Source organism: Rattus norvegicus, chromosome 9 (assembly GCF_036323735.1).
Source record: "Rattus norvegicus strain BN/NHsdMcwi chromosome 9, GRCr8, whole genome shotgun sequence".
NCBI lineage: Eukaryota > Metazoa > Chordata > Mammalia > Rodentia > Muridae > Rattus > Rattus norvegicus.
Genome location: NC_086027.1, coordinates 996,641 through 1,010,912, shown reverse-complemented (window position 1 = coordinate 1,010,912; position 14,272 = coordinate 996,641). Strand labels below are relative to the sequence as shown.

The 14,272-nt window shown below is 48.4% G+C and overlaps 1 protein-coding gene across 8 annotated transcripts in view; it reads right to left on the bottom strand.

Annotated features, from left to right (window-relative positions):
- Hdgfl2 (HDGF like 2) overlaps positions 1-14,226 on the bottom strand; it is a 19,666-nt gene extending 5,440 nt beyond the window's left edge. For 4 of the 8 annotated variants that reach the window (XM_006244289.5, XM_006244290.5, XM_006244291.5 and 1 more), the window contains exons 1-4: positions 13,964-14,226; positions 11,642-11,718; positions 11,403-11,541; positions 620-820 (exon numbers count right to left, since the gene is read on the bottom strand). In XM_006244289.5, the coding sequence (XP_006244351.1) occupies positions 620-820; positions 11,403-11,541; positions 11,642-11,718; positions 13,964-14,035 (489 nt within the window). In that variant the 5' untranslated portion in view covers positions 14,036-14,226. 8 annotated transcript variants of the gene reach the window in all.
- Positions 14,227-14,272: the final 46 nt, after the last annotated feature.

Here is a 14,272-nt window from a genome sequence, read left to right as displayed (position 1 = left end):
AGACATAGAATGAATGAGGTGTACAGACATAAATGGTGTGCAGTTAAAACACCCAGGTGTAGAAAATAGAGTAAGAACTGCTCCGTTCCCCCTAAATCCAAACAAAAAGCAAACCCATATCTGTAACCCAGAACCAGGGAGGCAGAGACAAAGGGTCCCCAGGCTCACTGGCCACCTAGTAAAACTGGTGAGCTCTCAAATGCAGGTAAGGAAAGACTGACTCAAAATACAAGATGTAAAGCAATTGAGGAAGATGTCTCATGTCAATCTCTACACACAGAAATAGACATGTGGACATAATCACATATTCACAGATTAAAAATGCCACTGAGAGTCATACCCCTTGAAGAAATTCACTTCAAGGTATCTGAATTCTACCTCAATTCTTGTTATAAATGAGTAGAGAGGTAGGCGTGGTGGTGCATACTCATGACCTCGGCACTCCAAGAGGCTGAGGCAGGAAGATTATAAGTCTCAGGCCTGACTGGGCCTGACTATATACTAATACAGTGAGGAGGCCCTGTCTCAAACAACAAAAACAATTCCTATTGAGAGGGGCTGGAGATAGCAAGGGGCCACCAAGGAGACAGGTCTGGAATAGCCACCCTCTTCACACTACCTTCAAGACTGGCGTCTTCCGCTTCAGGCCACTGTGATCACTGTTCTTGTCAGAGTCGGAGTCGCTCTCCGTCCTGCCACTGGTGGCTGTGGTGGTCACAGCTGTCACAGTCATGACCCTCCGGGCTTCTTTTTCCTTGTCTGCGTCACTGCCACCACCCAGGTCGGCTTCAGGGGCCTCACTGTCAGAGGAGCTCACAGGCTGGTGTTGGGGTGACAGATATGTCACCAAGGGGCCAGGATAGACTTCCTAGCCCCATGTTAACTGGGCAGACAGCATCCAATGCTGGGAATCCAAACTCAGGGTTTGGCTACCTTATGAGTTGGGAAACTGAGACAGTTGAATGGTGTAGGAAGATAGAGGGGCAAGTGCTTGGCTCAGTGCCTCAGTTTCTATCTGAGCAAGGGGAGTCACAGCTTTTGGCCTCATGAGGATGTTGCAGGTAGCAAAGTGAACAAGGCAGCATGCAGACCATAGCAAGTAATAATAAAAACTGTGGGGTTTCTTTACTTTGTGTGTGTGCTACTGAGAACTGAATACAGGGTTTCAGGCATGTTAGGCAAGCATTCTCCCACTGAGCTACAACCCTGGCTCCTTCTTTACTTTCTATGTCAGATAGGGCACTATGAAGCCTGGCTGGTCTGGGATTCACTTTGTACAGCCTGTGCTGGCCTTCAAGTTGTGTTGGGAAGACAGGTCTGCCTGAACAGGCCTGGCTTGGCTCTATTTCAAGGTGTTCTACAACTGTGAGAAGAAAGCTGGCCCCAGAGGCACTGCTGAACTTGCCACCCTCACAATGCCTACTCAGGCAGCAGCCAGTCCAGCCACACCACAAGCTACGTATGAATTGACTGCAATTGGTCTCCTGTCCAATCCAAGAGCTGAGGACCTAGGGACAGGCTCCTAAACACAGGGACTAGAAAGACAGTGAAGACTGAGAAATGAGGAGCTGCTGTGAGGACTGTGAGGTGAAGGATTTGTATTAAGGCCTCAGAAAGGCTGGTCAGAGTTGGTAAAGCAGGGTGGGCAAGATGTAACTTACAAGTGTTACAAGGGAATGAACGCTCCCTCAGCAAAAGAAAAATGCTGGGAGGGCCAGGTTGTATATAGAGAGATGGAAAGTATGGTGAAGAGACTGAGGACGGCTGTGGCCAACTCACACACTAACTTACTGAGGCACTGCAACTATTGAGCAGGTGCCTCAAGAAGTCTCAGGATGAAGGGAGAATGTGTGAGCCCCAAACATGTTGCGCTCCCCCTCACTCATCCAACACACACTATAGGGCACCTACTATGACAGGTAAAAGCCATGACAATAGTGGACCTCTACCAGCACAGCCACACCCAGAACCTGTCACTGTAATTCCACATAACTGTGACCTGAGGGTAGGGGTAGAGTGGGGCAGTTGTTCATTTTTCAAGGACCATGTCTGGAAAGAACTCAAACTTCCATCAAGTAAGGAGTGAAAAAGATGTGGTACAGTCAGAGATAGTGAGCATGGCCAGTGTGGCCACTGCTGTGACTGTGTAGGCCAAAAATCCCAGTGTGTGGCAAGTGGGGGCAAAAATCAAAGCCTTCCCTGGATATTTGGTTGTTCTAGGGCAGCATGGGTTACACAAGATGATGTGGGCCTGTCTACCGCAGGTGAATCTGGGTGGAAAAGCAGAATGCCAAAGGGCAGGCATTCAGACTGTGGCACTGTGGGATGAAGAGTGCTGCAGTCAGTGTGGTAAAAGCTGCACCAGCCGCAAATGTACCTACACTGTTAAACAGGAACTACAGAGTGTACAGTTTACCTTATGCTTTAGGGGTGGCTAAGTGTTGTTCTCCTGCTACCTGCTGCTAGGATTGCAGGCCTGGACCTTATGTGCGGCTCTGACTATTCTGTTTTTTGCTTGTTTGAGGCAGAGTCTCTCTATGTAGCCTTGGTTGTGCTGGAACCACTATGTAGACCAGGATAGGCTGGCCTTGAACTCACAGAAATCTACCTGCCTCTGCTTCTAGAGTGCTGATCATTCTTATATGCCCACGAACCTAGTCTTTAGGGTCAGGGAGAGGACTCAGTTGGTAAAGGCACTTGTCAAGCCTGGTGACCTAATTCAAGCCTCACAATGCATATGGTAGAAGGAGACGAACTTCACAAGCTGTCACCTGACCTCTACAGGCATTATGGCATGCAGCAGCCCCCATCCCCAAATACATTCTATTGGTGTGATTTTAAAAAGGACAAAAATGAACTTGGGGGAAAAGGTTTATTTATTTATTTTTGTTATAGCTTGTTTACTATCCAGGGAAGCTAGAGCAGAAACTCCAGGGAGCGAGGCAGAAGTCAATGCAGAGGCTATGGAGGATGCTTTTTACTGGCTTATTCCCCATGGCTTGCTCAGCCTGCTTTCTTATGGAACCCAGGGCCAAGAGCCTAGTAGGTAGGCTCTCCCACATAAATCACCAACCAAGAGAATGGCATAAAGACATGCCCACAGGCTAATCTGGTTGGGGAGATTTTCTCAATTGAAGTAGGTTCCTCTTCCCAAATGACTGTATCTTGTGTTAGGTTGACATAAACGCCCAGCATAACTGACCTCTTGTTAACTTGTCATATAAACACATCACTATTTAACTTTCTTTCCCACAATATGTTAGTATTAATATCACAATATAAAACCAAATAACTTTATAAGTACCAGTCTTTAAAAGTTTAGCTTTAGCAGGTGTGGTTTCCAAAGTGTTAACCTCAGAGGCAGAGGCAGGTCCACCACCTGTACTGCTTTCAACATTGTTCTATTCCAGGTGCCCACAGAGCAGCCAACTGAGCTCTGTGCCCGCACGCAATGGACTTCTCAGCCCAAAGCTCCCAAAGTTCAAATGCTAGCACAATCCTCCCTAAAACATATGGTCATGTCTGTCATCAATACTCCACTCCTGATACCAATGTGTCTTATTTTGGATTTCTATTGCTATGATTTAAAAAGTCATGAACTTGGAGAGGGAAGGATTTATTTAAGCTTACAGCTCATCATCCAGGAAGTCAGGACAGGAATTTAAGGCATGAGCTGATGCAGGGTTCATAGAGGAGTGTTATTTATTGGTTTGCTCAGCTTGCTTTCTTATTGTATCCAGGACCACTAGCCAAAGGGTGACATCACCCACGGTGAGCTGGGCCTTCCCATATCAATCATCAATCAATAAAATGCCTACAAGCCAATCTGTTGGGGATATCTTTGCAAGTGAGGCTCTTCCCAAATGACTCTACCATGTCAGGCTGACAAAAACCATACATAGATATAGATGTAAATCTTAAGAACGTGGTGTTTGGGGGCTGGAGAGATGGATGGCTCAGCGGTTAAGAGCACCCGACTGCTCTTCCAGAGGTCCTGAGTTCAATTCCCAGCAACCACATGGTGGCTCACAACCATCTGTAATGAGATCTGATGCCCTCTTCTGGCCTGTAGGTGCACATGCAGGCAGAAAAGCTGCATGACATATACATAATAAAAAATAGAAAAAAAAAAAGGTATTTTGGGGCTGGGGATTTAGCTCAGTGGTAGAGCGCTTGCCTAGCAAGCGCAAGGCCCTGGGTTCAGTCCCAAGCTCCGAAAAAAAGAAAAAAAAAAAAGATATTTTCTATAAAAAAAAAAAAAAAAAAGAATTTGGGTGTTTGAAGAGATACTTCCTTGGGGTGACTGCAGTGAGCATGATGGACCGGGGATGGGGGCCTGCAGAGGCTGAGAAAAAAAAGCTATGGAGCAGATCCCCAGAGCATGGATGAGAACAGAAATGAGCTGCAGCTAGAGACAGGAGACCAGAACAGAGAGATGAAGAAGTCCAGGTCTCCCAGGTGCTTGCCCAGGCACATAAACTCACGCTGCATCACAGAAACACAGGCCAGACCTATTCATTATCTAGCATGTAGGAGGCAGAGACAGTAGGATCTACAGTCTGAAGTCACCTTCAGCTATAAAGGGAATTTCAGGCTAGCCTGGGATATGCCTGTCCCTGAGATATCCTGTCTCAAAAGCAATGGAAGGAAGAGAAGGGAGAGAGGCAAAGAGGGTGGGCAGCAGGGCTGGCAGAAGCTCTCCAGCCTCCTTCATAAAGTCCTGAATCTTGGGTGGGGAGAAGGAAAAAAAGAAAGTCCTGCATCTTTTCTAACTGACAGTAGAGACTGAGTCCTCAGTACAGACCCTAGCCCAGGCTAAAGACCCCATCAAATGAAAACCAGGTGCTGGCCCAGCCCGGCTTCTCCATGAAGAGAACCTTTGTCTTCACAGTGCTTGTGTGGCCAAAGGGCTGTGCCACAACCCTGCCTGAACCATTTTGAACTGTGTGATACTTAAGTAGGTGAATCCTAAAGCAAACGTACTGAACGGGAAAAATAATGGGCTGGGTGGACCGAGACACCACCTTCCCAAGGTAGGCACAGGGCCCTGACTCTATTCTCTCTCCCTTTCTCTCATCCTCCCAAACAACGACAGCATGATTGTTTTCCAAGAAGACAATGCCAAGTGGTTTTCATGAAAGAACAGGGCAGGGGCTGGGGATTTAGCTCAGTGGTAGAGCGCTTACCTAGGAAGCGCAAGGCCCTGGGTTCGGTCCCCAGCTCCGAAAAAAAGAACCAAAAAAAAAAAAAAAAAAAAAAAAAGAAAGAACAGGGCAACATCACACCATGGACAACCACTGTTCATAGATAACACAGTCAGGGGCATTCGGATCTTGCAGGACAAGCACACAAGCCAGAGAGGTTGTGCATCAACTACATAACTCAGTAGGTCAGAAAGACCTGTAGCACAGGTCCAGGCCCACTGTGGCCTTGAAGTCTGGACAATGGACAGATGCCATAGTGGGATGGGGGTTGGGGAGAAGTGTTTGCTGTTCAAGTATGAGAACTGGAGTTCAAACCCTCAGAACCCATACGAAAGCAAAACATATTGCACACAGCAAATCAAGGCATGCCTACCAAGATAGGAAAATCTCTGGGAGCTGGCAGACAACCTGGCCTACACAGAACAAAAGACCATGCCTCAAGTAAGGTGGAAGGGGAGGGCTGACACAGAGGCTGTCCTCTCACCTCTACATTTGCACAATGGTATGCATGTGACACAAGACTCTGTCTCCAATACAACAGGACACCACTAGCAGCATTATTCCTCAAAGTGGAGCCTCATGGCATCCTAGTACTGTTATTCTTGTACACAGGAGGCTGGAGCAGGAGAATTGTAAGTTCCAGGCCAGCCTGGGCTACATAATGAAACCTTGTTTCAAAAACTCAGAAATAAAAATAGACAGCAGTTCAGTGTCTGTCTGGACAAGAAGAGACCACACCAGCACAGTCCAGCCCACCTGTGTACCCTGGAGAACACTGTGATAGCTAATTTTATGATATATGAGCCTCAACTGAGAAACTGCCTCCATAAGATCTAACTGTAGGGAGCCTGTGGGGCATTTTCTTAATCAGTGATTGATGTGGGAGGGCCCAGCCTTCTGTGGGTGGTACCATCCCTGGGCTGGTGGTCCTGGGTTCTGTAAGAAAGCAGGCTGAGCAAGCCAGTAAGCAGCACCCTCCATGGCCTCTACCTCCAGGATCCTGCCCTTTTTGAAGTATAAGCTGAATTAAACCCTTTCTCTCCAAGTTGCTTTTGGTTATGGTGTCTTATCACAGCAATAGAAACCCTAAGACAGTGGCTATGCCCAGTTTTCACTGAGTACTGACTGCACACTGCCATAACCCTGGGGGGTCTGGCAGGAAATTAGAGGCAAACACCATGTAGGTGTGGTAGAGACCCAGGGCTTGATGGGACTCCCCATCAGCAGTGGTGCCTCTACACCAGGTTTCTCTTTTCCAGCAGTCTGTGGGCTTACGTACTAGTTGGAAGGGAAGGATGCCTAGCATCAGGAGTCTACCTTCTGCATCCAGCTTACTTGCTAACTAGCTTGAGAGTTCTGGACAGAAGCCAAGCCTGGGATTCCCGTTCCTCATCCCAGCATCTGAGAGGCTGAACTGAGTTCAGCCTGGGATGCATGGTAAGAAAACAAAAATATTACAGGATTGGTGATATGGCTCATTGGGTAAAGGTACTTGTCACCAAGTCTGATCACCTGAAGTTTGATTCTTAAGCTCCACATTGTAGAAAGAACCAATCACTGCAAGTTGTCCTCTGACATCAATATACATGTGTGTGTTTATATAAATCATAACCAAAAAGTAACTGAACAGCAATGATGAAAAATAGGTGTGCCTAGAATGCGCCAAGCTCAACTGTTGTCACTTAGGAGTGGGTCACCTTGCTTTCTGAGGCAAGGCTAAAGTGCCTGGAGCTCACTGAGGCTCACTGAAATGAAGCTGGCTGGCCAGGAGCTCAAAGGATCCCCTATCTCTGTCTCCCCAGTGCAGAGATCAAGCCCACACCATATCTGGCTTTATGTTGGTGCTGGCCTTGGGTCCTCCTGACTTCATGACAACCATTTTACCAATTGAGCCATCTCTCTAGATCAGTAGGACCCCTTTGGACCCCTTTATGGTCACACTTACAGTCATGAGTGACTGTGGGTCTCACACCTCTAACCTTATGCTTGGGAGAGTGAGGCAGGGTAGGCACAAGCTTGGCACCAGCCAGAGCACTGCTTGAGCTCTTCTGGTAAAAAAAAAAAGTCCACCTTATCAGAGAGCTAGCCTGTCCCACCTGCAAAAACACTGAGCCAGTGAAAGGGCTCATGAGTAAAGATGCTGGCTGTCAAGCCTGAGCTGAGTTTGATCTCTAGAACCCACATGTGGAAGAATATAAACTTCCACAGTTGTTCTCTTCAGAAGTACACCCAGACACACATGCATATAACTAAAAAACATGCATGTAAACAAACAAACAGCACTACAGTTGAGTGGCTTAGTTTAAGTCTGAGTGGTGTCAGAGCACAAACAGTCTGGGGATCTAGCCATATAATGAAGTACTCCCCACTGAGGACCACAGCAGGGCTGAAAGAAACATCTCAAAGGTGCTGTGGCCATCCGACATCCTGACTGTGAGAAGGAAGAAACAGATTAAAGCTAGGGGTCATCTCAGTCCTTGGAAAGTGGAGGCAGGAGGATCAGGATTTCAAAGACATCCTCTACTAGTGAGTTTGAGGTTAGCCTGGACTACATAATAAGACCTGTCTCAAAACCAAACCAAACTACCCAAAATGGTTCAAAGAGAGGGTTATGTGGATAAAACCCCCCTTTCTCAGGAACCAGGAGGACATGAGTGTCATAACTGTAAGGGTTTGTGACCAAGACACAAGAGCTTACCAAGCAGTTAGCCTAGCAAAGACTACAAGCTTCTAGTGCAGACAGCCCTGCTTCAGCAGTAGTAGAGAGTCACAAAGGAAGATACTCACATTCTTCTCTGGCTTCCTCTGCATGTGCATACATCATACACACAAACAACTCCCCCAAAAAGCTGAGGCTGGTTACTGTTAGTAAGAACCAACAGCCAAGATCCCTGCTGAGTGAGCAAAGCTTAGAATTAACAGAAAGCTGGAGTTGGAGACTGCCGAGGGGTTATGAACACTGGCTGCTCTTGCACAGAACCTTGGTTCAGTCCCAGCACTTGGCCCAGTACTGCTGCCCCTTTGTTCTGTGCTCTCACTGGACCTGGAGCGGGCATGAAGACTTCAACATTCAGAACAATTCTAGTGAGTTTGTGGACCATACATCCCATGGAACACTCTGTGAGCAACACATCATTGGTGCCAAGAACCATGCGTGCATGTAAATGAATGTGGCTGAGACAAGGTCAGAGGTAGGTTTAACAACCAGTTTAAAACATATGCTATCTGCAGGGCCAATCACAGGACAGGTGAATCAGATCTGTCTATTCTCCGACTAAGGCTGATAACATATTCTCAAAGAACTTCTTAAATTGGGGAAAATTTGTCAAATAGAAAAGTGAGAAACCAAAACCAAAACAAAACAAAACTCACATCAAAACAAAACTAGCACTCACATGCTGTCTGATGACTCCAGTGCCAGGGGATGTGGCAGCCTCTTTTGGCCTCCTCAGGCACCAGGCATGCACACAGTACACTTATATACATACATGCAAGCAAAACAACCATACACATAAAATAGAAAGTTTTGTGTAGTTTTTAGTGAGGTAGAAAGGCACTGCAGCAGGATGGTTCCCCACAGAACAATGCTCTTTCTGAATGTGAAGTCTATATTTCTGTCTGACTTATAAAATTAAGCTAAAATTTTTAGGGAAGGGGCTGGGGATTTAGCTCAGTGGTAGAGCGCTTACCTAGGAAGCGCAAGGCCCTGGGTTCGGTCCCCAGCTCCGAAAAAAAGAACCAAAAAAAAAAAAAAATTTTTTTTAGGGAAGAGATAGCTCAATTGTAGCCAGTCTTTTACTACTTTGTGGGTTCTTCTTTTTTCCACCCTTTATCCCCCCAGTTTCATCCCCTATTGCTAGATAGGAGAGAAACAAGAGATCGCGATCCCTGAATCTACTTACTTTCTTCTTATTTCTTCTTTTGAGCAAGACTACTAAAAACTGCAGTCAACTCCACTGAGCGACCACCAACCACCAACCCCACCTCTTGGGACCCTAGCATTTATATATAATCTCTGAAAAGGTCCCAGAATTCCAAATACCACACAATCACAGAGATTATCTATCTGCTGCTGGTGAAACCATTTTTTTTTTTTTAACAGAAACCAAAGTTCCAGAATTGTCACTACACTCAGTTTCCCATAAAATCATGCTTCTGAAGGCCTGTGTACACACTGTCAAAAGTATCTATCTTGACAATGTTTGGAAGGACCACTCTAGGGTGGCACAGGACCTTTTTGTTCGACTCAAGGTATGACACTATGTACAGCCCAGGCTGACCCTGTACTCTATAATGAGAGTCTTCTGTCTCAGCATCTCTAAATGCTGGCATGACAGGCCCATCTACCTTCCATACTCATGCCTTCTAGGTCATGGAACCCCAGGGTAGTCAGAGACTCTAAGAGCTTCCAGCCACTCTGTCTCAGGAGGCATGTGGATGGATGGCTGGTACTAGCACTTGATGTTTGAGTCTTGTTTCCTTGAGGGCTGCATTTGTTTGCATGGTGCCCACAAGCCATGAGTATCCAAGAAATATTAAATATAGTGATGATTTATTAGCAGGCAATGGGCTCAGGCTGTGAAACCAGAGAACGTTCAAACTAGTGCCAGAAGAAATCATGACATGATCTTCTTCAAGATTCCATGCCCAAGAAGAGCTCAGGAGAGACGCCCAAAGAACTACTCCACTCTCCCCAAATGGTACAGATGACAGACAAAAACTGTCACTGGCACACAGTGCATGTCCCTAGCTTCTCAACAAAGGTGACCAAACAAGAAATGCTTGGGAGAAACCTGCTGTGTGAACAATTGCTGACTGCGTACTCAAGGCCAGGACTGGGTTCACATCAGTGCCTGATTCTGGTCTTGGCAGGTGTCAACTCAACCGTGTCTGCTGCTCCCCAAGGAGACTTCTTTCAGCATGAGCCAGTTAGGGAAAGAGAGGTACCCGACTAGCTCAAGATTTCAAGGTCCAATCATGACCAGATTCTAAAAGAAGACTCCAATTTCTACCAGTAAAGCCAGGGTTGGGACTAATGCTCATCAACTCCTGCTTTGCTCACCATCAGCAAACCCAGGTGACCTTTTGGCTTGCTGTGATGGTGCTCCCTTTGACTACCTCCTAACTGGATGACCATCCTTCCCAAGCTGGTGCTACTTTGCCACTCACTTCTCATTAAAACCTCTAGAGCAGGGATTGAGGTAATAGCTTACCCAGCAAAGTACCTATTGTACACAGGATTAAGGTTCCTGGCATTCCCAGAGATGCCACTTGTGAGCCTAGGTGCACAGTATACAAATAGGGTATCTTCTGAGCTAATTCAGCCAACTGAGTGAGCTAGGGGTTCATGAGAGACCGTGGCTCAATATGTAAGGTGGAGAGGAATCAAGGAAGACACTGATGTCAATCTCCAGCCTGCAAAGATATGCATACACTATAAACATGCCAAGAAACCCCACTAGCACCCCAAAGCAAAAGTCAAAGCAGCCCAATACCCTTCACTCTCATCTCACTCCAGAACAACCATATAGGCAACCTTCTCCAGCCTTTCACAGTGGCTATCTATTGATTTCAATTCCAATTTTAAATTTTAGAAATTTTATTTGTTTAGTGTGGGCGTGTGTGGAGGGAGGCCTGAGAGTAACATACAAGAGATAGTTCTCTTCCTACCATGTGGGTATTGGGGAAGGTGCTCAGGTCACATCAGGCATAGAGTCTCACCAGCCCCTCTCTTCAATTTTTCTAAATTTCTTCTCTCCCCAGAAATTTCCAGATAGGCTCTTGACATTATTTCTCCTCTCTGACCGACCAGTAGTTATCACGTTCACGAACAACTGCTTACTCTACCCAAGCCACAGCCGAGTGTTCAGGATAAAGGAGGGCACTAGTTACAGGAAGCCTTTCACCTTTGAGAAGCATCTACCAGACTTGCAACACCCTGTTCAGAATCCAGGCTCATCCTTAGATAGTGGTCCCCATAGTGGACACTGGGTAGTAGCTAGACATATGTGGAGTCCCTGGAGTGGAATAAGCAGACCTATGATTCTGCTAAGCATTCTGTAGGGCCCAGCAATACACCCCAAAGAAAGATTCGATCTGCAGGACTGAAGAAAAGAGAAGCCATCCTGGAACTTTTTGAGAAGCCCTGCCCCAGCAGCCTCCTGATGCTCTACTGCTCACTTGTGCCCAGGCACTCACCAGAGGCGCACTGTAGCTGGCGTGGGGGTTGTTCTGGATCTCCCAGAGCCCCTCATTGAAGCCTTTCCTCTTGTTGGGCTTTCCGTACTTGTCCTTGCACTTGTCATAAGGGAACAGGTCCTTGGGTCCCAAAAAGGCCCTAGAGGTAAGAACCATAGACCAGTTCCAGGTGAGCCAGGCCACCCTGTGAAAGAGGCCAGTCTGTGGGTGAACACCAAAAACCTGAAGGGAACACTTACGTTTCATGCGTTCCAAAGAAGAAGATGGGGTATTTGTTAGGTGGCGGCTTCACAGCACCATCAGCAATGTCATCGATCTGTAGTGAGAGGCAGGCTGGTTAGAGGGTTCAGGTGAAGGCCAGGTGGCAGTTTTATCCAGACCCAGAAAACCATCCATTTTCTTAAGGGCTGAAGGCGACACCATGGGGAGGCACAGCACCTTCCAAACAGAAGTCTGGAGATCTGAACTCAGGTCCACTAAGTTATAAGCTATCTCCTTGGCCCTTCAATTTGGAACTAATTTTTTTTTTTTTGTTAGACAGTCTCACTATATAGCCTGGCTGTCCTCAAACTATATACACAAAGGTAGCCTGTCTCCTAAGTATTGGAGATTGGGCATTGGGATTGAAGGTGAGCATAACCATGCCTAGCTATGAAACTTGCACCCTATGTGCACCCTGCTAACCCATCTGCCACCCACAGTTCTTTCCACCAAGAAGAAAGCAGGGCCCCCATACAGGTACTTAAGCCAAGCCAGGCCCAGCATAGTTCCCTGAAGCCCCCCTCCCCCCGGAGGGTCCAGGTTCAACCCCACTCCCGGGACTCGCCAATGACTGCCCCTCCTGGAAAAAAGGCCCGGTCTGCTCTTGTCCCACAGATGAATCTGGCAGCTCTAGGGATGGAGAAGATGGGGGTTGGGCTGAAGGAACCAGGCCCAGAGCATCCCGGAAGTCCCACCCTCTTTGTGAAAGCCCATGGGCTCCAGGAGCTGTCAGTCACCTTCCCACAGGATGCTAGCAGCCCCTTCCCCTCCAATCAAGTGCTTGGAACTGTTCTCTCTGTGCTAGAGAAGGCTGAGAAAGGGGGAAGGGGGAGGGGGGAGGGGGGAGGGGGAAGGAACAAGAGCTTCATAGAGAGCAGAGGTAGACTAGGGAGGGCAGTGGTCACTGTAAAGTTTTCCTCCTCAGTCTCTCCACTTACAGTAGGATTCCCAGGGCTTACCTACCCACCTTACCCACTCCTGGGGGATTGCCGGATCCTCCCGGCATGCTCCCCAGCATCAGTCCTCAAGTCTCTTTGGTCCTACTAGCGCATACTCTGGTCCCTGGTGGCTGGATGCAGGATACTAGATGCACAAGCATCCTCAAATCTGCCTGGCTGAAGACTGCCTGGCTGCTTCTCCCAATGGTCCCACACCTCAGGAGCCTATGGGCTCCTCTGGTCCTGATCTCCTGGGCTGGTTCCTGTTCAGTGGCAACTTTATGGCCTTCCACTCCCACCCCCATGCAGACACAGCCAATCTAGCCTCTGCACTAAGACCTAGAGGCAACAAAAACTGTTTCTATGCAACTGAACATTTGCACTAGGACTTGCAACACCTGCCACCATCTGCACGAACAAAAATTCCTTCAGTCCTGACACATGGATGTAGCTAACTTCAGCCCTAGAGTGACCTCTGTCCTAAATCCTGGGGGCAACTGAAGTCTTTGGGTCCCTGTGTATGTGTCATCTTTTGCCAGGGCCAGAATTCTACCACTTGTGCATCCAGTCTCCAAACACACATGACCCGGCTTCCTCAAACAGGAAACCCTAAAGCCTTCTATCCCCAGCCCGAAGCTGCCTGTTCCCAGGTGAGCTATATACAGACCACTGAGTCCCTTTAAGGGCCGGACTCCAGGTCCCCAGTAAAGCTTTCTTCCAACCCTTGCCCTCACTTCGGTCACGGAGATAAGGTCCCTTTCTCTGGGGCTTCATAGTGCTCCCCCATCCATCACACGCAGCCTCTCTGGCTGAGACTCTTCCCATCATTTGACCCTTCCACTCCAAACCCAAGGTGCCTATGCACCCTTAGAGCACCACTACAACCCTCAGATTCCACGATCCTGGGATCCCCTAAACACATTTTTGAACTCTGGTACACTGGTCTCTCAGGCCCTGGACACCAAACCAAGTGACATAGGTCCCGGAGGAGGTCACCATAGCCGTCTTTGCAGGACTGTGGGTCTCTGAGACTCAGGACCTCACCATGCAGGTTACTCAGACCAAAACACTGCCACACCTCAGCGCCAAAGGACCATGGGTCTCAGAGCCAGGATCCGGAACACAAGTCCCTCAGACCAGGACCTTCCCGAAGACGCTCCAGGCCCCCAGGCACTGTGGTCCCGGAGGAAGGAGATTCCTCAATTCCCAGACAGCTACAGTGCAACCACCTCAGCCCGCAACCTCTCCTCAGCCTGCCTTCGGCCTCCATTCCAGCCTTCCTACGTACGCCCGCCCGCCCGCGGCCCCTCCGCTCCCGGCCGCCAACTCCGCTGGGCCCGTCCACTCCACGCGCGGCCTCACCCGGGCCGGCCAGTGCGGGTAGCCCTTCATCTTGGCAAACACTAAGTCCCCGGGCTTGAAGGCGTGTGGCATGCTGTCGGCAGAGGCCCAGGCCGCGAGAAGCAGCAACGGCGGCGTAGTGAAGCAAATCCAAAAGCGGGAGTCGGACGCCTGAGGGGCGGAGGCGTCCGCAGGGGCCGCCGGCCGGCGTCTACTTATTGGGTTTAGCACGGCCGGAAGTCCCGCCCTCCCTTCTCTATGGGCCGTCGTCGCTGTCGCTCACGACCACAGAGCTGCGCGCGGACCAATAAAGGGAGGGGTTGGATCAGA